The 24,405-nt window shown below is 38.8% G+C and overlaps 1 protein-coding gene across 1 annotated transcript in view; it reads right to left on the minus strand.

Moving 5' to 3' along the window:
* The window catches only part of ERBB4 (erb-b2 receptor tyrosine kinase 4), a gene marked incomplete at its 5' end in the record, with an annotated part of 501,305 nt that overhangs the window by 25,022 nt on the left and 451,878 nt on the right, over positions 1-24,405 (minus strand). Inside the window, 2 exons of the mRNA XM_039367010.1 lie at positions 19,767-19,937; positions 22,443-22,540. Of these exons, the coding sequence (XP_039222944.1) occupies positions 19,767-19,937; positions 22,443-22,540 (269 nt within the window). The remainder of the gene's footprint in view (positions 1-19,766; positions 19,938-22,442; positions 22,541-24,405) is intronic.

Below are 24,405 nucleotides of genomic sequence, written 5' to 3' on the forward strand. Positions count from 1 at the left end.
TTATTTCTAGGCACTTAATTATCCAGTCATGTGGCAGAGAGTCAAATGCCTTTTTGTAGTCAATCCATGCCACATTCAGGTTGGTCTTCCTTTTCTTGCAGTTTTCCAAGATCATTTTGTCTATTAGGAGTTGATCTTTTGTTCCTCTGCTATTGGGGCGGTTTCCTTTCTGCTCAGGTGGAAAGAGAATGTTTTCAACTAGATGCTGTTGTACTGCATCAGCTACCACACCAGTTAGTAATTTGAAAGTTGTTGGTAAGCAGGTAATTGGCCTGTAGTTACCTGGTGTTGCCCCTTTTGCTGGATTTTTCATTATTAGGTAGGTTTTCCCAGTTGTTAGCCACTTTTCAATTTCTCCTCCTTGTAGTATATTGTTGAACTGCTTGGCAATGAGTGGGTGTATAACAGTTAGATGTTTCAACCAAAACCCATGCAGTTCATCTTCACCTGGTGCTGACCAATTTGTGATTTTCCTTGCTCTTTTTTCTACCACTTTTGTTGTTATTACTAGTTTTTTTCATTTCAACTTCTGTTTTATTTGCATCCACCTCTTTTAACCAAGCCGCATCCTTGTTGTATTTTTTTTTGGGTTATCCCATATCTGCTCCAGAATTGCACTGTTTCTTCCTTGTCAGGTACTGACTAATTCCTTGCAGTTTCTCCATTGATGGATTGATAGAAACGTTTCTGATTGGATTGAAATTGGAGGTTCTGCCTATAGTTTGCAATTTGAGCTTCATATCTACTGATTTTCCTGGCTATAGCTGTTATTTGTTGCTTTATTATTTCCAGAGCTTTCTTGATCTTCCTTGTTTCTAAATGGTATTTCTTGATTAGGTATTCTTTGGTCTTCTTGTTCTTCAGCTTCTTTTCTTTCATCTGTTCTAGCTTGCTTGCATGTGATCTTAACTTGCTGATCTTATTTTCTAGTCTAACCTTCCATTTTTCTGGTGCACTGTTTGTTTGTTTTTCTTCTTTGTTGATTTTGCATCCCAGGTATTCAGTTATAACTGCAGCTGTGCTGTACATTAGTTGGTTTGTTTCTTGCAGTGAATTGATGCTTATACTTGATATTGCAGTATTTGCATCTTTTAATGCTTGTGCTAGCTGTTTCTTTGGAACAAGCTTCAATGCAGGCAGCCTTATTCTGTTGTTTTTGTGCTGTTCTAGATGCTCAGTTATTCTTTGTTTCAATTCTTTTATTTCTTTAGTTAGAAGGGTTTTGTTCTTCCTGAGGAAGAGGTGCCTGGTTTCCAAATGAGAACAGTTGTATATCTCTGCTGATTCCTTCACTGCCAACTCCCCCTGGTTTGCCACATACTTCTGGTAAGGCTTTGATTTCTTTGCCCTGGGTAAACCTTTGCAGTTCGTCCAATTCTGTTTCTGTGAATACTTTATTTCGTATTATAAATCGGCATTGATCTGCTAGTCTCTGTTCTGTTATTTCTGATTCTGGATGTTGTTCTTTCCAGAACTGGTGCATTCGTTTTAGATATCCTCTTCTTGTTGGACTTGATCTGTAGTAACAGATCATTATTTCTTTGTTTTCAATCACTGTGTATCTGCGACGGGTAAACACCTTTTCTTCCAGTAGTTCTGCAGCTGCTGGCCCTGGTTGCTCAGCCAACAGTCCTGAGTCCTGTAACCCATTTTTCACCAGATATCCAGGAACTCCAATATCTAGCGCGGACCTTGTTAACCAGGTGATATCCGAGCCGGTATGGCATTCTGAAATTTATGTCTCACCATATTTTTTATGGGAGAGACACTCTGTGTCTGACTCCTCTGATGAGACCTGTCCAGTATGGTTGAACCTCTGGCACAGCTCTCATCTTCCTCAGAGCACACAAGCCCCACAACCACGTCAAGGTAGTGCCTCACTGGGGGTTGTTGTTGTTGTTGTTGTTATTATTATTATTATTATTATTATTATTATTATTATTACTGAAATGTGTTATTCTTATAAAAAGTGATGGAAGAATTCACCCAGCCTTGTAAGATCCTTTCCTAATAAACCAGGCATTGTTGGCATTTGCAATTCTCTATCCAATACATTTTACATGAATTCATTATGGGACATGTTTTGTACCATTTTTTAAAGACTGAGAGTCATCCTTGACTTTTTAGAAGTTTGCCAAGATCCTGGTTAAAAAAGAGACAGGACTAAGATTGATTTAAGTTGATTTGAAATTACATTGTATAAAATTAATATAATATCTGTTCATATAGCTAATAATTTCCCCTCCTAATTATATTCAAAATTAAAATTTGTTGGAATAACCCTAGATTGTGTGCCCCTGCTCAAGGCATCCTCTGTGGTATAGATGGTATAAAAATGGTATTAAAAAGTACCATTGGCTGAAGAGCTTTGCCCTTGTAATTCTGGCAGGTAGGAACTATGGAGAACATGTTCTTCTTCCTTGCTCCTTTTACCGAGACATTCAAACCAGATTCATCCTGCCTGCCCTGATGCTGCTCATAGATGAACTGCCTTTTGTTACAACACATGTGGCTAGGTTTTGCGCAGCAACATGGAAAATCCTAGTAGGCCTAGTAGGCCAATTTTCACTAGCCAAACATATTCTATGTAACTATAATTCATTTAAATTTTAGATATTATCACTTTTTTGTTATTTTAGATGTTATACTTTGTATAAGTGCAGGTGGCTGTTAAAGCAACTGAAAAAAGCATCATCATTACTCCATGCAAACCCTTTGTTTATACAGTAGTCTATTTATGTTTTGTCATCTTAATTGTTCCTATAGTTATAATTGTTTTTATGTATCTATTTTTATTGCATTGTAAGCTGCCCAATGTCACTCTGGGAAGCAGAAAAAATAATATAGTATAGTATGGTATAGTATAGTATAGTAGAGTAGAGTAGAGTATTATAATATTATAATATAATATGATAATATAATATAATATAATATAATAATACTATACTATACTATACTATACTATACTATACTATACTATACTATACTATACTATACTATACTATACTATACTATACTATACTAAATATGCTTTATAATTTAAATATAGATTTTATCCTGGTCCTCACTTGGAATAGCTTGTTTTATAAATGTATTATAACTTTCTCTTAAAGTTTATTTCCTTTATCTCTGTCTCTCTGTCACACACACACACACACACACACACAAAACACGTTCACAGAGTACTCTGCTTGTACTAGTCTTTGAATTGAATTTGAAATAATCAAGGCAAAGGGCAGATATTTTTGGAGTATGTTTCTTCTTAATGACATTTTATTAAAGGTTGGAAACTCTCATGATATTTATTAGATTTATCCACCAGAGATAGTCTTGTCTCCCTTGATTCCTTCTATTATGGTCCAGAGGGAAAGTACAGTCTTCTTTTCTGGTATGCTGTGACTATTTTGTAAAGGCTCCAGCAGGAAAACCTACTAAGTAGAGACAGGGATATGCAATATAAATGGGGAATACAGGTCAAGTTTAGAAAGTGACCCTCATTGTATTCAGTTTTTTCAAGTTAAATCATAGTTATAACAGTTATTCAGCAGACTGGTGAGAAGGAAGTTTAAATGGAGAAGATACAGCACACCAGGATTATTATCCTCAAACACTGCCTAGTCCAAGTGTAGTAGCAGCATTTATTACCCTACAAAAACATATCTCTTACCTAGCATTCTATTAAAATCCTATTTTGTCAGGTCTCTAATTCTGAATTGCTGCCAATAAAAACTCCCTTTTTACAACCCTGTAATCCCTTAATTTGAGTTAGAGTTGGGGCAACTGGATGGAGCTCAGCGTTTATTGGCTGGAATGCCTTCCTGATGCCAAGCAGAGTTTACAGCAGATATTTTTTTCATTGCACCACAGGAGAAAAACATCTGCTGCTACCTAGGATCAAACTCTCAACCTTCCGAGTAGGAGGCAAGCGTCTTCATCACTAGACCAATACATTGCTCTCTGAATTTCTGTCAATATATTTATAAATAATCATACTGATACCCAATAATGTTAAGCTGGTACACACTGGTGCAAATTGTTTCCCCATCTTCCCTTAGATAATCCTGTGAAGAAGTTTAGATTGAGAGAGGGACTAATCCAAAATAATTCAAGACATTATGGTTGAGTTATGAATCAGGATTTTCTTGAACGGCAGGAAATAAATTACAATGAATTAGGCAGAATTTTTAACATTAAGAATGGGTTCCCTTGCCCAGATGTTTCCATAATTTGGTTTTATTTCAGAGCTTTATGTACAAAAAGGTCCAGTCAATCTGCCCTTAACTTTGTAATCTATTCATGAATTTATAGTCTTATGGATTAGAAGTAACACTTAGCACTACCATTTTGTTACCATATTTGCTGGAATTTTTAATAATGGACTCTGGTGTCAATATCCAGTAACAGTAGCAGTAAAGATTTTTATTTTATATGCAAAGTAACCTTACATGAAACAAACCATGTTTCTTTTGAAAAACCTGATGAAGATGAAAAGGATAATCTAGAAGAGGCAAATTGTGCAAAAAGTGAAAGCATGTTTGGATTATAGAATAAGTGAATTTAAGAATTCCTATTTCCTAATGTCTATACTGTCTTTCAGCACAGAGGTTTGCTCCTTCTATTCCTTTTCCTGTATTGTTCAGAAAAAGCAGAAGAAACTCAGTTCATGCAAGGGGCTCTTTGTGAGAGAGATGGGCAGTTAAGAAGTTTGATATCTAAATAAATAAAGATTGCACAAACTACTAGAAACAATGACATAATACAGTCACCAAAATGATTCATTGGATCATCTGTAAAAATTATCATTGCCACTAAAGAAAACATGATGGGAATCTAGAGTTGAAAAAGTAGCTGAAAATGAACAGATTAAGTTACTGTGAGATTTCCAAATATAAACTGATAAAAATCTTGCCCAAAAAATGAAACTGGCCAAAGGAATAAAATATCAGCTCCTATTGACAAGGTGATTCTGGAAAACTGCAACTTCCTATCACATAATTGGACAATTAAGTGCTTATAAATTACAGGAATCCCTGGAAGCATTGGAAGCTTTGTGCAAAAATCAATTGCCCAATGGGAGACACAGTTGCTGGTTAATGGTGATAGACTGGGAGTGGTTAATATTCCAAGGACTGTAAAAGATAGTTCCTATCTTCAAAAAAGGGGATAAAAAAACAGATTTAGCAACTAAACTAAAGACCAATCAGACCCTGGAAAAGATAATCAAGCAACAGATCTACAAACACATAGAAGCAAACAAAGTTTGGACCCACTCATTTTGTGAGGCAGGGAGGTGTTTCCAGGCAACTAGGTACTGAGTTGTTCCACGATATCTCCTAGAGTCAAGGATCTCTTTTATTTCGAAGTGTTGTTCCCCCTCCACCATGATTGGAGGTGGTGGGGGGGGGATTTTTGGCCGTAGAGGTGACTGAGGCTCTCTTTTCAGCAAGCTGCAATGAAAAATTGGGTGTATTTGCCTGAGGTTTTTGGGTAGTTCTAATTCTACTGTTACTGGATTTATGATCCTTTTAATTGGAAAAGGTCCTATATATTTTGGTCCAAGTTTTTTACAGGGCTTTAGGGACTTTAGGTATTTTGTAGATAAGTACACCATTTCTCCTATAATGAATGGTGTAGGCTCAACCCTTTTTTTATCGGCTTGTGCTTTGTATGCCCGCCTAGCTTCATCTAGTGATTTTCTGACTATTGGCCAGGTGTTTTGTAGGTTTTCCATCCATTCTTTCAGTGAAGGGATCGTTGGTTCTTTTGGGGTTAACTCTGGCATCGGGTTGAAACTTTGGCCGTTGGCTATTTGAAAAGGAGTGTAGCCTGTGCTGGAGTGGACTGCATTATTGTAGGCAACTTCTGCAAAAGGAAGTAAGTCAGTCCAATCACTCTGTTGGAAATTTAAAAAACATCTCAAATATTGCTCAAGTACCGACTGGCAGCGTTCCGCTTGTCCATCTGTCTGAGGGTGATGGCTAGATGTCAGTCCCTGAGTGGTCCCTAAGAGGGATAAAATTTCCTTCCAAAATGTAGACGTAAATTGCACTCCCCTATCAGAGATGATGCGTTGGGGTGCCCCGTGCAATCTGTAAATGTGCTGGATAAAAAGTTTTGCTAAGGCCTTTGCAGTGGGAATTTTTTGGCAAGGGATAAAGTGCACCTGTTTGGAAAATAGGTACGTGACTGTCCAGATAACAGTATTCCCATTGCTTTCAGGCAATTCCACTATAAAATCCATGGCTATTTCCCTCCAGGGGGCTGAGGGACTTGCCACTGGTTGTAACAGCCCTGGCGATTTCCCTTGCAACCTCTTTGCTGATGCACAGGTTGGGCAGCTGGCAACATAACTTCTATGTCCTTTTTTATTGATGGCCACCAAAATTGCCGTTTAATTAAGTGTAAAGTTTTTACAAATCCAAAATGCCCTGCTGATTTTGTGTCATGGCAAAGTTGCATGAAAGTTAGTCTTTGAGTTTTTGGTATATATAACTTTTCCCCTACCCAAGGCAATCCGTCTCTCATTGTGCACACATGTTTGTTTTTCTGGAATCATTCATCTGTTTCCAAACTTTTTCTGAATTCAATCCCAGTTTGGCTGTCCAGTTGTGGTTTTATTTTGGCTTGGGTTTTTGTGGTTACTGGCGCTGCCAGTTGTGACTCTGCCATTATTGGTCTAGAGTCTGTGGTTCGTGCGCTGTTATATTGGGGCATGCGAGATAGTGCATCTGCCAGGAATTTCTTTCTTCCTGGTAAATGTTTGAGCTTAAATTGGAATTGGTGAAAATGCTGGGACCAGCGGGCTTGTTTGGGATTGAGTTTCCTGGGAGTTTTCAGGGCTTCTAAATTTTTGTGATCAGTCCATACCTGGAAGGGGATTTTGTTGCCTTCCCGGAACTGTCGCCACGTGAGTAATGCCCAACGTATCCCATAAGCCTCCTTCTCCCATACGGGCCAGCGCTGTTCTGTTTCCGTGAGTTTCTTAGATGTATATGCACAGGGTTGCAATACGGCATCATCATTTTCTTGTAATAGCACAGCCCCCACTGCCACATCACTTGCATCTGCCTGTATTATGAAGGGCTTGTCCATATCTGGGTGCCTTAGTACTGGTTCGGCAGAAAAAAGTCTCTTTAGTCTCTCAAACGCTGCTTGGCACTCCATTGTCCATGTTAGTGGCTGGCTAGGTTTTAGTGAGGATGTTCCCTTCGTTTTTAGTAAGTTGGTGAGGGGCAAGGCTATCTGTGCAAATGAGGGGATGAATTGGCGGTAAAAATTTGCAAAGCCCAGGAAACTTTGTAGTTGCTTTCTGGTGCGGGGTGGTGCCCAATTTAGTACTGCTTTGACCTTCTCCGGGTCCATTTCAATGCCCTGTGGGGATATGCGATAGCCTAGGTAGTCTATCCTTTCCTGTTGGAATTCGCATTTTGAGAGTTTGGCATATAGGTGAGCGGCTCGCAGCTTCTTTAAAACCGCTCTGACAAGTTTGACGTGTTCTTCTTTTGTTTCGGTAAAGATAAGAATGTCGTCCAAGTAAACAAGGACCCCCTTAAACAGGTGCTCCCTTAGAAAGTCATTGATTAATTGCATAAAGACTGCAGGGCCCCCTTGTAATCCAAATGGCAAGACTTTGAATTGATAGCACCCCATGGGGCAGTTAAATGCAGTCTTCCATTCGTCCCCTTCCTTGATTCTCACGCGATAGTAAGCTTCCCGTAAGTCTAGTTTAGAAAAAATTTTCCCTTTCGATAGGTGTGACAGCATGTCTTTCATGAGGGGCAGCGGGTATAGGTTGCTTTCACTGATTGTGTTCAGGGCCCTATAATCCACGCATCAACGTAAAGAGCCATCCTTCTTCTCTCTAAAAAGGACCGGGGCAGCCACTTTAGGCTTAGCTGGTTCAATGAAACCTCTCTCCAGGTTTTTTTTTATAAATCTTTCCATTTCCTCCTTCTCCTTTGGGCTCATGGAGTATAATCTGGGTTTCGGGAGTTTTGCCCCAGGCTGGAATTCAATGGTACAGTCTGTGGGTCGGTGGGGGGGAAGCTCATTCGCCCTCTCCTCACTGAAGACTTCAGCAAGGTCCCTATATTCCTCTGGTATTTCTGTGAATCTTTTTTCCTCTCCTATGGATGCTTTTTCTATTCTTGATTCTGGTAGCCTCCCTTGGGGTTTTAAGTCCATAGGGTCCCCCTTCGGGAATTTGATTTCGTCGTCCTCCAATTTACCCAGGGGTTCCATTTTTTCAACCATTCCATCCCTAGAATCATTGGGCATTCCATACCTGGGGTCACCACAAACGTTAAGTCCTCTTCATGGTTTCCCAGGGAGAGGTGTATTGGCAGAGTGGCTAGGGTAGCTGGCACCCCCCCTGCTATGGATCCATCTAGCTGGCCAAATGAGATTGGTTGTTCCAGTCTCCTGGATGGGATGCCCAGATTCCCCACTAGTGTTGGGCTAATGAGGCAGCGGGTGCAGCCAGAGTCTATTAAGGCTTTCACCTTCACAGCTTCTGGCATGGGGGGGATTAATATAGTCACTGTTTTGAAGATGGGTGTGATGCGTCCACTTACCAGGGGTTCGCCTTCCGAGCTGTCATCTGAGGCATCCACCGTCCCTGTGGTGTAGGCTGGAGTTCTTTCCCCTGGGTGAGCAGAGGTGGGGTTTTCTGCAATTTCCATCATTTTCATGGCTGTTTCTTTGGGCTTAGCTGAATACCCTCTGGGTTTGTTGATTGGGGATCTGTCTGGGTTGTGCTGGGGGGCCTTTGAGCGGCATTCTACAGCTCGATGCCCTTCTCTTCCGCACTTGAAACACCCCATCTGCTTCTTGGCTGTATCCGATGATTTCACCGGTTGGGGTGTCAGCTCAGGCGGGGGGCGGCTCCATGGTTTTCCTCGGCGATGCCTCTTCAATATGTCGATCTCTGCTTCCTCTGCCAAGACGGACCATTCCTCAAGTCGATGTGGGTCTCCTCGGGGCAGGCAAGCATCATATAGATCATAGTTTAGTCCGTCTTTGAAACGGCCAAGGAGGATGTCTTCTGGCCAATTCAGTTTGCTGGCAATGGCTCGGAATTCTTGGGTATACTCAGCCACTGGGCGTTTGCCCTGCCTCATCGTTGTTATTCTTTCACGGGCTTTGCGATCAGCCAGGGGGTCTTCAAATCGTCTTCTCAACGAGGACATGAAACGGGTGAAGTTACTGAGTTCTGGGGCATTGGAGTCATGCAGGTTCACCACCCAATCTGCAGCTGGTCCCTCCAGGGCAGATTGCACGATCCGGATGCGGGCTTTGTCGCTGGGGATGTCCTGCCCATATTCCTCCATGTAGCTGAGGACTTGGGTTAGGAAAAACCCCAAGCGTGTTGGCTCCCCTTTGAATTTCACCTCCAACGGTGGACGTCTTGGAATGGATCGGTGCCTCCCTTGTGGGTGGTAGTGTCTTCCGTCCAGATTTCCATCTGTGGTCCGGTAGGGGGTGGGAGCTCCTGGATCAGTAAATGTCCCTGGGGTTGCAGGTTCCACGTCCCCCGCGGTGTCTCTCCCTTTGTGGCTCCAGGAACTGGGGCGGGCGTAGGGCTCAGGAATCTCCTCTCCTAGGGAGCTGAGAGTTCTCTTCATCAGGTCAATAGCTCTCTCTAGGATCCAGTCTGAGTACGGCATACAGCTTCCTCCCTCTTCACTTGCGTGCAGGGATTTCTCCATCTCCTGCTTCCATTCTGGGTGCTTGGTCCCCCGTTTCAGGGTCACTTTTCTTGATTCCTTTCCCCACTCGCTTTTCTTTCCAACGCCCATCGACCAGCTAGGCTTGTGGTCCTGTGTCTCCACCACTTCTTCTTCTGAGAAATCTGGCCTCTCGGATCCCAACCTCTGGCACGGTTCCAACTGGGTCAGCGGCTCTCTTTCCAGGGAGTTTTCTCCCTCTCTTGCTTCGTTGTCTGACATGGTAAATTTTTGCAAAATCCCCCGGCAAGGGTCTACCTTCCAGGGGGAGTAATTTTGCAAGTCCTGTCTAATGTAAGGACCCACCCCACTTTGCATCTTAAGAAGACAGAACTCTTGGAATAGCTCTTCCAACAGGAATCCTTTATTAAGAGAAAATGGGTGCAGGCATGCTAGACAGGACTTGGGGTTCAAGCTCTCCCATTCAAGGTTTTAAGGGGTTCCCCAGTAGTCCCAACCAATCAACCCCCCTTCCAGTGATAGTTTCAAGTATCACAATTCCATCCCCTTTCTTCTTCCGTCTGGATGGAGACTTCAGATAACTACATGAAAGGCAATTACTCTTATTTGATATGTTAAAGCTTAGAGGCCACAATAAACACACATTCAGTCCTTTGAAGTGTGCTGAAGGAAGTGAGGGCCATAAAGCCCCTTTGCTCTCCCCCTTTTCTCCCTCTTATGGCAGAATCCAGAGAAGGCAGAATTGGGAGTTTCTATGTTTGATAATTAAAGATGAAATATAATTGGATTCTGACAGTTATAATCAGAAGTCAACATGGCTTCATCAAAAACAGATCACGCCTAATAAATTTTATTTCATTCTTTGACCAAGTGACCAAATTAGTGGATCAGTGAAATGCTGTGATATAACATACTTAGATTTCAACAAGGCATTTCACAAAGTAGACCACATCCTACTGCTTGGAAAGCTAGAAAAATGTCGGATAAACAGCACTATCACCAGATGGATTTGTAACTGGCTGACAAACCATACTCAACGTATAGTCCTTAGTGGAATTATATCTACATGGAGAGAGACGGGTTGTGGAGTATCCCCATGGTTCTGTTTTAGGCCCAGTACTCTTCAGTATCTTCATTAATTATTTAGACGCAGGAGTAGAAGGGGAATTCATCAAATTTGCAAATGATACTAAGCTAGAAGAAATAGCTAACATTCCAAAAGATAGGCTCAAGATCCATAAGGATCTCGACAGACGTGTACATTAGGCCTTATCTAATAAAATGAAATTTGATGTGGATAAAAGTAAGACTTTACACTTAGGCAAGAAAACCCATTTATACAGGTACACATTGGGTGAAACCTGGCTTAATAGTAACTGTGAGAGGGATCTTGGACTGCTAGCCAAAAAAACCAATGCAATTCTAGATTACATTAATAGAGGAATAGAATCAAGATCATGTGAAGTATTAGTATCAAATTACAAAGCCTTAGTAAGACCACACTTGGATTATTGCATCTAGTTTTGGTCACCACAATATAAAAAAAATGTTGAGATATTGGAAAGAGTATAGAGAAGAGCAAAAAGGATGATTAGAGGGTTGGAGGCTAAAGCTTATGAAGAATGGTTACAGAAAGTCTAGTCTAGTGAAAAGAATGACTAGGGGTGACATGATAGCAGTGTTCCAATATCTGAGGGACTATCACAAAAATGAGGGGTCAACCTATTTTTCAAAGCACCAGAAGACAGAACAAAAAGTGAAGACAGGACAAAAAGTAATGGATGGAAACTAATCAAGGAGAGAAACAACCTAGAAAGAACTAAGGAGAACTTTCCTAATAGTGAAAACAATTAATCAGTTGAATGCCTTGCCTTCAGAAGTTGTGGGCGTCCCATCGCTGAAGGCTTTTAAGAAGAGACTTGTCTGAAATGATATACTAGGAGATCTCCAAGGTCCCTTCCAATTCTGTAATTCTATGTTCTAAGAGAGGAATCTTTCAAGGAAACTTATTAGTACCACTATTGTTTATCATTGCCCTAATTCCTCTGTCAGTTACAGTATGCTGAACATGTCAGGCTATTGAACATCAAAAACATTTTCTAGGCTGTCCCACCTCTTAGACATGGTGAAGCTGTATGGCAAAATACCATCTGAAATGGAATTGCTCTTCAGTACTGTCCATATATACAACCAAGACATTGCAATGGAGTTTGGAGTGGATAAATGTGCAAACCTCACCACCATCAGGGGAAAAGTTTTAAAAACTAAAGGAATTAGGATGCCTGTGGAAATAACATCATGAGTCTGGATGAAGACAATCACTACAAGTTCCTGGCATCTTTCAAATTGACAAGCACACTGAGTTCAAGAAGAAGGTTAGAAGTAATACATCATAAGAATTAGAAGACATTAAAGTCCAAATTCAGTGGAGGAAATATCAAAAAGACAATTAATACCTGGGCAATTCCAGCCATCAGCACTTAGACTTATATACCAGCTTCATAGTGCTTTACAGCCCTCTCTAAGTGGTGTACAGAGTCAGCATATGGCCCCCAACAATCTGGGTCCTCATTTTACCAACCTTGGAAGGATGGAAGGCTGAGTCAATCTTGAGGCCATCTTTAAAACTTAGTTGAAGAACTGTAATTACTAGCAATTCTGATGGATAGTGCCCATTCAGTCCTGGACTACTTAGTTTTAAGAGAAGTTAAACTCAAACATATATCTTGTATTTCAAAAAAGCAAATGTTAATAAAATGACAGCTATGATAAATAGGGCCCCATGGCAGGAGAAGATAAGCTGAAAAGGTCAGTATCAATAGGATTCCCCCCCCCCCAAAAAAAACCAAATAGTAAATAAACATTTGCAAACTGAAAAATAATGGAGAAGTCAATGTAATTACAAAAAAAAGAGGCTGGAATTGAAGAAACTTTCTCAGGAAAGCAGAAGCTTGGTGAAAGATGCCAAAAACTATCAAAGAGATTGGGAGAGTCCCCATAGGAGGAAAAGTCATACAGTGAAAGCCACAAATATTAAACTTAACAAAGAAAAGCTTTTTATATTGCAGAAATAAATTCAGGCACACAACCTGAAATAACCAAAAAGCTATCAACTATAAACAAAATGAAAAAATGGAGATGGAACAATGTCTGAAGAATTCTTGGCCATTGTATTTATCCAGATTTTACTTGTGTGATTTTTTTTTGTTAAGAACATTCAAATTAATGTAAATTTGTTTGCTTATTTAACATTCATATTTCAGTAATCAAAGAAAAAGGACAGCTATTTTGAAGAAAACAAGTTTTTCAGAATTCAAATCCTACTGACTACATTCATTAACATTTATTTATTAAATTTATATGCCACCCATCTCACCATCAAGCGACTCTAGGAGGCTTAGAGCAAGAAAAACAAACCACAATATAAAACAGTAAAATGATAAATAATAAGATTAAAATGAATGATAATAGTTGAGGATATAATCTACCAGCCAGAATTCCTTGATTGACAGGGTTCACAGCATGCCCCTTCTGCCAATGCAAGTGGGTCAGCCAATCCCATTGGGGTGAGACAATTCCTCAGGTAACCTGGACCCATGCCATAAAGAAGGAGTGTCAAACCAGCAGCCTGTGGGCTGGATGCGTCAAGCCCACCCCTGCTCCGCAAAGGCAAAAAATGTCATGATACGTCAGGTGACGCACTTGAGTTTGACACCTGTGCCATAAAGGGTGTAAAGATGATAATTAACACAGTGAATCTGACCTGGAAGCAAACTGGCAATCAGTGCACCTTGTGTTACATGGAATGTTACGAGGGCCACCATAGGGCCCCCAAAACTGTCTGTGCAGCTGCATTGTGTGCTAGCTGTAGCTTCCAAATACTCTTCAAAGGTAGCCCCATGTAGAGTATGTTGCAGTAGTCCAGATGAGAGATGACCAGGGTTTGAGTGACCAAGTGACTTTATTTAATTTTATTCAGAATGGTGTATAATCTGGTTTCTGAGTTTTATATTGCTTTAGGTACCAAATGGTAAATTCCTCAGTAGCTCTGACAAGGTATACTTTTCAAGTTAGACTTTTTACTTAAGTTTTAATTCAAAGTTATCAACTATTCAGTGGGGATGTGCTAATATTTGGGGAAAGATCCTAAACCATGGCTACTTGCCCTCTATTGTATAGCTGCTGCCCTAAGTTGAAAGAAATTCAGGAAAAGTCTGTGTGGAATACAGACAGCTGGTTTATGTAAGTGGATCTTTCAAATATGCTGCAGATACCCCAGTGGTGTTACAGCTAGAAAATATAATATAGAGCTGTCCCACCAGCTCAGAGCAAATATTTCAAAAGAACAGGATGGTATTTACAACAGATCTAAACCAAAATGAAATCAAATTGAAGGACAGTCCCCAGGGGAAGACATGCCTCTTCCCCAGGAGTACCAAAGAGAAAACAGACACTGCTTTGCAGAGGAGCATCTACAAGAATATTTCAATTTGCATCCAAACAAGGCGGGGACATTTTCAAAGAGACATAGCAAACTAGACTAGAGCATATGGCAAGGGGATAAGACTTTTCCTTTTTTATTTTTTCCAGGGAAAAAACATACAGAGCCAGTTAGCAGGCTTTTAGCAGTCTACCTTGACAGCAGTAAGATGGACTACAGGAACGGGAACACTTCACTGCTAACCATTCCCTGAGTATTAACTGCAGGATGTGCCAGGAAAATGGATCATCAATCAGAGGCTTCATCCTCAGTTTGAGTCCTCATTCTGCTCTTGTTACATATAAGGAGCTTTCGTTTACAAAGGAAACAATCAGCAGGGAATTGTCAGCTGATTTCACTTTCACTTTTCCACCCTTTCTAAAAACTTTATGTCCTGGATGATGCCAGCTAGAGCTGGGACTACAGAAGCAGGCATTCAGAAATGTCACAACAGAAGCTTAAAGGAGATCTTTTGTAAGTAGCCTTTTATCCTTTTGCTGTTTGTCAGCAGGCTGGCAATGCATTATATTACATATACTTACTATCAAAGAAACAGTCATACCCTGATTACAATAGGGAATATTACACTGAAGCTATTATTACCTCATAGACCCCCCCCTTTTTTTTTTTGGTCCTATATCTCTCTTTCTGCTTTGTAGTTTATAATGGATGAACACAGATCAATGATGAGCCTTGGGTGCAATCCTATCCCTTAATGGATTTGACCAGTTTAATGAAGTGGTTAAAGCATCAGGCTAGAAACTGGGAAATTGCAAGTTTTAGTCTCTAGAACCTTAGCACAAAGTGAGCTGGTGATCTTGGGCCAGTCACTTTCTCTCATCCCTAAGAAGGAGACACTGGCAAACCACTTCTGAAAATCCTTGCCAAGAAAACTGCAGGGATTTGTCCAGGCAATCTCTAAGAATCAGACTCAATTGAAAAGGGGGAAGGGGAAAAGGGAAAGGGAGAGGGAGAAGAAGAAGATCAAAAGCTCAACCGGGTGATGGAAGATAAAATGTGGAATGAAAAATCACAGCCAGTCATATGTCCTTTCTCAGGGAATGAATGAAAGTGTAATTAGAAAGTCAAGGCTGCGGCTGTGTATTACTACTCTTGTAGTAAAGTATCCTTGGCTTGCCTCCATGGAATGAGAGTACTGAAAGTGATATTGATTATGTTATGTCTTGTTTACAATGTTGTTATTTCTACCAGACTAAATTGGATTGCACCACATTACGCCAATGGAGGAGGGCACAATGGCTCCTTCCACTATATCATGTTTCATTTAAAGTACAGAAATTTAAGAATAAACTTCTGAAGTGTCTTGTTTGTCAAACAATATGGTTAGAATCACTTTAATGAGACACTTTCTTTCGGTGGCCAGGACAGTTTCAAAGCAAATGAATTACAGTATAGCATAAGATAGGAAACAAAATGCCTCCAGTGCTGTATTGTAACTGCAGTAGAGATGCTCACTGATGCTTGGCTTCAAGATAAATGGAGGAAACAAGGATGACCCGACATTCAAGAGTGAAATGTTGAAGAGAGAGTGCTGTTTCTAATTGATCGTGGGGTATATGGAATGAAACATCTTACACAGCTTTCAACTGATATCTAGAGGAGTAATTCTTTGCATTAATACATTTGCATATGAAGCAGACTGAGTAGAGGAGGCAAAATCAAGAGAGAAGACTATAGATTCCTAGTTGCCTCTACATCTTTTTCCTTGCCCAATTCCAATCTCCTTTTCTTTCCTCAATACTAGTTTTCCTTTGTATGCATGATCTCATGCCTTTTGTGACCTCTGTCTCCATGCCACACCACCAGAGATGACAATATCAACAATAACAAAAGCTTCTGATGTCTCCAAGTCTCAATCTTGCCTTGCTGTTATATACATTTTTAAATGCCCAGGGGATTTAAAAAGAAACTAAACAACATAGGAGGCCTGACATTCTGAACTTTCAAGTGGAATACTTTTTAAGCAGCAATGAATCAAAAGGCCACTTGCTCAGCAGCAGCAGAGGGAAGGGGGAACACAAAACAGGTTTGATGAACATGTTTCACTTGCTCCCTCCCCATTACCCTTTTTCTCATTGCTGCCCCCCTTCTGCTTTATCCAGTAATCAAAGGATATTCTGAGCCTCTCAAAAGCCATCATCCTCATTGAAAATGAAATGGAGCACATCTTCTTCAAAGCTTTTACAGAAGCAATCACGGCAGAAGCAAGAGGAAAGGTCTTAGGGGGAGAGGGGGGAGGGAGGGAGGGGGAGATCTGAATGAGTGGTAAGAGGAGACAGCCTAAACATCTGAATACAAAGTTGATGATAATATTCTCAATTTCATTATGTAAGAGATAAAGAAAACCATAATTGGATATTCTTGGCCTGAGAAAGGAAATAATAGCTGCCTTGATGAAATTTTCTCTGTTTCAGATGAGTTAACATAGATCTTTGAATCTACTACAATAATACATTCAAAAATATTTAGAGAGAGAAAATAATAATTACCATTTTTACTAAACCTTCTTGAGTTTCCTTTTGTAACACTTATTTGTTATTTATAATTGTTATTTCTGTTTATTCCTTAAAGAAGGCAACCTCCTTTTTTTTTTTTTTTTTTGTAAAATGTATTTTCCCTCATAGAGCTTTGCACAGTACAGATTACCATTATGACCAAAACAGTAATGTGCAGGTAGGCCTTTGAGTCAGTTTTGATTCCTGGTGACTGCCTGGACAAGTTGATGCAATTTTCTTGGCAAGATTTTGGAAGTGGCATGCCTTTGCTTGCTTCCTACGGTTGAGAGAGAGAGAGAGTGCCTAAAGTGCAATTAGAAGTCACAATTTCCTGGTTTCTAGCCTAATGCCTACAAAATTCAGACAAAATAAGAGTTAAAGGAAATTCAACCTGGACCTGCCAATTTGGAGACTATCAAATGCCAGTAAGACAGAGTTCACTTAAATATTTCTTCTATCATTTTTAAGATTGTTTGGAGAATGTATTTTTTTCCAGAATGGAATACTGGACTACTACTTTGTTTATGACTTATGTAATACAATGTTCATACAGGAAGATACCTTACATATGGAATTATAAAAATAGTATTATTTGCACTAATACTATTTGGACATTAAGGGGAGGCTAAAGACTTTAAGCAGAAAAAAAAATTAAAAAGCCTGATATCAGTTAATACTGGGACTTACATAATGATACAAAACATTGTTAACAATGGAAATATTGAAAAAAAATTTTGAAGAATGGAGCCAGAAGCAACTTCAATATTAACTACAACATTAAGGTTGTAATGTGAGTAATGATGTCTGCTTCTATAGCTTGTATCTAAAAGAAGTTGATTAAAGAATGACAAATATTGAAAATTTTTATCTGGTAAGATAGATAAAGTACAAAATATGAAACTACAAATAACAGGCCAAGAGACTGATTCAGAAAAAGATGCTTTACTGGATAGGGATGGCATGATAGCAGTATTCCAGTATTTGAGGGGCTGCCACAAAGAAGAGGGGGTCAAACTATTCTCCAAAACACCAGAGGGCAGGACAAGAAACAATGGTTGGAAACTGATCAAGGAGAGAAGCAACCTGGAATTAAGGAGAAACTTCCTAACAGTGAGGACAGTTAACCAATGGAACAGTTTGCCTTCAGAAATCGTGGGTGTTCCATCACTGGAGGTTTTTAAGAAGAGACTAGACAGTCACTTGTCTGAAATGGTATAGGTTCTCCTGCATGAGCAGGGGGATGCATTAGAAGACCTCCAAAGTCCCTTCCAGTTCTATTCTATTTATATACCAAAGAAACTGGCTGATAAACTAAGAGAATGACCTGGAAAATGTTTTCTTACTGAACTACAAAAGAAGCTTGTTAAAACCTTAAAGAAATCTGTGCAATGGGATAAAGAATTGAAAGAAATAAAATCCTATGACAATGTTTGATTTAATTAAATCTGTTATTGATTGAAATAAAGCTGTTAGAAGTAAAAGGAAGGAATATAAAGTTGGTTTATTTGATCAGTGTTAAAATAAAACATTTTGTTGCAATGTTTTGGCAATGCTTTATGGATTTTTTGCTGACACTGGAATTGAAAAGCTGATGCTATATGGAGGTTCTTAAAGATAAGGATGGGATATCTTTTTTATCTTATAGGGAGTGTAAGATATTAAATATATTTATACTAACTGAATTGAAATCACTTTTTTATATTTCTTGTTTTTGTTATATTCTCATTTCTTTTTCTTCTTTTTTGTTTTCCTTGTACTTTTTAGTTTTTCTTTCCATTCTCTTTTCTTTCTCTAAATTTAGTTTGTATTAATTATTTTACTATTGTAATTAAAATTCTTAACAAAAGTTATGTTTTTTCAAAAAAAAACCCAGAGTCATGGCATTTCTTTCCCCTATTTCCTCCAACTCTTAATTAGCTCCATAACCTTAATTATATAAAACAACTTGCAGTTTTTCAAATTAGTATACAGACTCTGACAGGGTATGGTATTTAACCTCATAACTACACACAAAGACAACCAGACATATCAAGGCTGCTTTAGATAGTTCACAGAAAAGCCCAAAAAAGTCAAAATCAAATGAACTTCTCCACTTTTCTTAACTAGTCAAGGTTCAAAAAGAAAAATTCTCTGTCATGGAGTGGATGGAAGAATCTACCAAATGGGGTCTTTCTCGTGGGCAGGCAAAATAACAGAGATTGTAAGAGAAAGGCTCAGGGATCTCAGTGTAAGGAAGCCAGAGAGGCCAATAGAACACAATCCCCTGTGCAGGTAGAAGCACACACTCCACTGCAGTCTCCAGAACATCAGTCCTATGAAGAGGTACCCCAGATCCCTTTAGATAGAAAATGGAGTTTAAAAGTGGGATTTGCCATAGACATAAAACAATTGAAATGATAAACAATGATAAACAATTTCTGACAACAGCAGAGTAGTTTATATCAGATCTTTCTGGCAGCTCATTTTTTACTTCATAACCAAAGAATAGTATTTGACTTTTAAAAAAAATATGCACAGGCATAACTGTAAAGGACAAAGAACATATTATATATAAGGTCAAGAAACATATTATTCTATGAGCATCACGCAACCTAACTTTGCAAGAAAGCTAAAAATCTCCATGAGAAAATTCTCCACTGAAATATCTTATATGAGGGGATCAAAACCCCTGAAATTAGTACAAAGAAGGAATTATCTTCTTTAATTTATTGTATAAATATTCAAATAAATGTACAATTTAATAAGACAAGTCACTTTTTCATTAAACTCAAAGAAAAGATTTCATAACCATAGATTCTATATAAGAGCATGAAAACTTTACTATAAAATTTAATTTTCCAGTAACAATGAGCATAAACAGCTTAAGCTGCTTCAATTTATTTCCATTCATGGTAATCCCATCAATTGCAACAGGTCCATTTAATATTCATATTCATTAGCACAAACAAATCTACATTTCAGTTAGCCCAAGGAAGGCGTATGCCAAAGAATAGTGATTGTAAAGACTGAGCTTGGAGTGCATTTTACTTGTACTCTTTCAGTCTTGCAATGAATAACAGTTCATGTTTAATATAACCTTCTTACCCTGTTGGAGTCAATTCTTGTCCTTGAAGTATAGACGGGTGGAGGAATATTAAATGCCTGAGGGACAAGATATTCTTCAGCATCCATCATGTCTTCCAGGTCTCCCTCATCCAGCAGATTCTGGAAAAATTTGCTGTCATTTGGGCTAGGTAGCTTCATGCGATCATCCCCCTGTACAATGTCACATTGACAGAAAAATTAAAATGATTATTCTGATCACATCAACAATCTATCTGTTTGGTGGACAGAAATCAGTGTTAGTAGCTATCACTGGAGATTTTAGACTGGACAACTATTTGACTGGAATGGTATAAGGCAGTGGTTCTCGACCTGTGCGTCGGGACCCCATTTGGGGTCGAACGACCATTTCACGGGGGTCGCCAAACAACACAGTCCGCCATTTTTTTCCCCTTTTCCTTAGCTGTGCAACTCCCTTTTATTCTATTGGCTTTTGAAAGCCAATAGAATAGACTCTCTTGAATAGAGTCTAATTCTATTGGCTTTCAAAAGCCAATAGGAATTGTCCAGGTTGTCTCTGCCCTGCTGAGCCCGCCAAAAGTCCCATTCTGCAAACGGTGCTGCACCAGTTGAGTAGTCCTCGACTTATGACCGGTTGAGTAGTCCTCGACTTACGACCGATTGGGGGTTGCGGCATTAAAAAGGTTGAGAACCACTGGTATAAGGCTCCTGTCATGAGGAGACAGTTGGACTAGAAGACCTGTGAGGTCCCTTCCATCCATTCTGTGATTCTGTGATTCTATGGATGTAGCTGTATTATATTCTTTCATATTTCTCCTTATTGAATACCCTTGTTCTTTCCACAAAAAATATAAGCATTTTTTTTAAATTCTTCAGTAGTATTCTTTTCTAAATATTAGGATTATGTCATTGCCAAATCAAAACCTTGTATTTAAACTGGTTTAGTAATAAAAGTATTATGGAGAAGGGTAATCCCAGCAAAAGAGATGTTAAGATGTTACTACTTTCATAAAATACAGCTGTTGCAATGTTAATTTTACGCCTAGCTGTAAAGAAACAAAGCTTGTAACAGCCTCATAATGGAGATTTGTTTTCAATATCAAGAGAACTCAAGTTTATGGGAAGGGAAAAGTAAACATCCTTGCTCTATAGTGGCAAACCTGCTTTGCAGATTAAGTTTCTAGCATCTCCAGTGAAAACTCCTAATAGACACTGGAGAAAATCTTTGTCTGAAATCTTTGAGGGATACTTCCATTCAGTTTACTATTCTGAGCTAAATGGGAAATAATTAGATGTCATCTAGGGCAGCTTCTTCATCGTGGCTTCTTGGTTTAAAGGAATATAATTCTAATAGGTAAAAGTTAATCTGATTTCTCACCTGAATTTTGAATAAAATAACTTTTTTTTGTTTGCAAAGTTGGAAACCTATTGTTCCAGCATGGGGCTTTTGACTGTCTTAACTTTCTTTTCTGTGTTCCTTTGGGAGTCCTCGGATTGTTGAAACTGTCTTTATCTGTCACACTGATATCGCCTTGCTCTCAGGCCTCACTTTTTATCTTTTTAGGTGCTGGAACAGAAATGCTAACTTTGAGAAATGTGTAGAATATATTATTTGAGTGCAAAATTGAAGGTGTTCAAGCTGTTCACTATTCTTGATGTATTTTAATAATTTAATGTACTGATATTTAGGCTTTGCATTTCAGCTAATCTGTACTAGCATTGACCAGAAGAGCCTCTAAAAGAGGAAAGATTTTTTTTATTTTAATGCACATTATTTTCAAATTTAAAAAGCTTTTGCTGAACAGAACTATATTTATATTTTTAATGGCTAGCTTCCTATTAATAAAAAGTATTCATTGCATTGCTGCTTCTCATGCTTATAGAAGAATCTGATATAGTTAAGAAAAAAATATGTGCATATGCTAATGATGAGATGAGTACAAGTGTAGCACATCCAGAACATCTTGAGATAGAAACAAGTGTTTTCATCTTGCTAGAAGCATTGTGTGGCGGTTCCAACCATCCTTAAAGTATTCCAAGTTGAAACAGCTCTGTTTTAAGCTCAAAACTATTAATGGATGCACAAAGAGAAACTGGGTGAGAATTAAAATATTTCATCTTACTGCAGTTTGGGGCAATCTTTGTTGTTCTGCCTAATGATAACATAAACACAAAAATAGCATAGGAGAAAAAAGAGGTTTGCTGGTCTAATGCATATTTGTAGCTAACCTTAGTGTAACTAACTTTGATGAGGCAAATACAGATGTAATGTCTGAGTTGACCAGCCTCTTCTCTGGACCACCTTCACAAAGCTGTGAGCATATTCAGATGCCATGATTTGAGATACAAATATATTCTAACTATATAGAGGACATTTTGAAAGCATTGGGATTAGCAGAACTACCGAGGTGATTTTTGCAATGGGCTTTTAACACAAAATGGCATATTTCATTTTCTACTAAATAGAACAGAAGTAACATATGTCCCAATTTATCTGTTTTCAGCAACTTGGGAACACTTCATCTACTCTCAAAACTCAAAACAGTGGTGAAGACTGTTCTGAAGATGCACAGGCATTTCAAAAATTCAAGCTTAAATAAACAAAAACTGATGAGAAAATGGTTGCATGTAAATAGCCATTATCAGCCAGGAAGAAGCAGGAGGAGAAAGAAAAGAAGATGAATTCAGGCCACTTACTTGAATGACCAAATATCTTTGAGGATCCCGAGCCATTCTAGAAAATTCAGCAGCCAGCTCCTTGAACTTGGGCCGACTATCAGCATCAATCATCCAACCTATGGCCATGAGCAAAAAGAGAGAAAAAAAATGCTTTCGTTAGAGGACTTTCTTTTTTCATAAATGGTTAATTAAAATAGTAATTATGAGGAGGCCACTGGAAATTAAGCAGTTATTTCTAAAATTCCTCAAGCTGATCATGTCCTCAAATTTCTATTTCAGACATTATTTTTTTTATCATACTCTGCAAGTCAACCATCTTATTTTTTAAACCTCTTTCTGAAACTAAACACATATAGTAGGACCTGACTTGCAATAAACATTGGAATGAGTTACAGTTAATATGTGCTTTTTTGCATTTTTTTTTATTATTGTTCATTGTGCTTTACACATTATCACCATGGCTCTGAAGTTTGTGATTGCATGAGTTATCTGTTCTGTAAAGCATTTTAGTTATTTCTTTCTCTGCTTGTGGCTGAGAGCTGTAATGTCCATCTTCCAACTTCTGAATCCCAGTTTGAGTCTGACAATTGGATGTTCAGTTCCAGCTGCTATGTAGATTTTGGTTGTCTCTAATATTCCCAACCAGGATAAATCTTTTAGAATCTTCTTTATATTCCAAATTACAAATATCTTTAAAAATAAACCTTTTTTAAAAGCATAAATGAGACTGTTAAATATGACAACATGAATATCCATGAGTGTTTTTCAACTGAATTTCACCCCTGCCATCATTAATATTTATCTGTTAATGTTGAATATAGCAATAGCAATTAAAATTATATATCACTTTACAGTGTTTGCAGCCCTCTCTAAGTGATTTACAGACTCAGCCTTTTGCCCCCATCAATCTGGCTCCTTTACTGAGTCAACCTTGAGCCGGTGCTGGCAGCTGGCAGCCAGCAGAAGTAGCCTGCAGTACTGCATTCTAACCACCACGCCACCATGACTCTTATCTCACTGCATATTCAACCTGGTTGCTGTTTATGCTGCTAGGGAAGCATTTGCCATGCAAAGAAAGTTTCTTTCTCCTTTCTCTTATGAAGCTTGTAAGAAATGGTTACTTTGCCCTACTTCTCTTCTGTAAGTCAAAGGACACAAAGTATTTTTAAACAGGTAGATTCTGCTCAGCAATAGGTCCTAGCCCAGTGGTGGCGAACCTATGGCACACGTGCCAGAGGCGGCACTCAGAGCCCTCTCTGTGGGCACATGCACCATTGCCCCAGCAACTTGTGAAATTGCCTCTAATATTCAAACATATCAATGTTCTCAGCTATTATAGGATCACTCAGTGCAGTATAAAAATTCATAGGAAGAAATATGGATCCACTCCATATAGATTCATACTTCCCCAACCATGATCATGCAATTAATTCCACCAAAAGAGGGATGAATAAATCATCATGAGCACTTTTCCCATTGCTCATAATATATCAATGTGCCTCTCTTATTTTAAATGAATTCAAAATTATTAAGATAATTTTATTAAGGAAACTGAGGAAAAAAGAATAATGCAACAATGGTGATGATAAGGCCTATGTTGTGGTTCCGGCTAATGAAACATTCCAAAGAACTTCCAGGCATTGATTTTCCTAAAAGTCTTTTATTGTTACAAAATGTCGGCACAGGCACAACGGAGGGATGCTAGGATCTAAGTTCTCTTCCTCTGAGCAGTTAAATTATCAGCATGTTCCCTCCCTAAATTAGCCGTCATATCTCACACTCTCCAATTAGTGTGAAGGGTCCTCTTTCTTTCCCCGGCTTTACCCCCAACGCCCCTTCTGCTCTTTATTAACCCCATATTTACCAGACAATTCTGCATATTGTCAAAAGCAAGAATATACAATATTTGCAATGTTGACAGCCTAATAATTTATTTTCAAAATCAGTACTTTTGCTATATCAATAAAACAATATATTTATT

The sequence above is a fragment of the Crotalus tigris genome, unplaced genomic scaffold (assembly GCF_016545835.1).
Source record: "Crotalus tigris isolate CLP2741 ecotype Arizona unplaced genomic scaffold, ASM1654583v1 scf7180000020523.1239640, whole genome shotgun sequence".
NCBI classification, from domain to species: domain Eukaryota; kingdom Metazoa; phylum Chordata; class Lepidosauria; order Squamata; family Viperidae; genus Crotalus; species Crotalus tigris.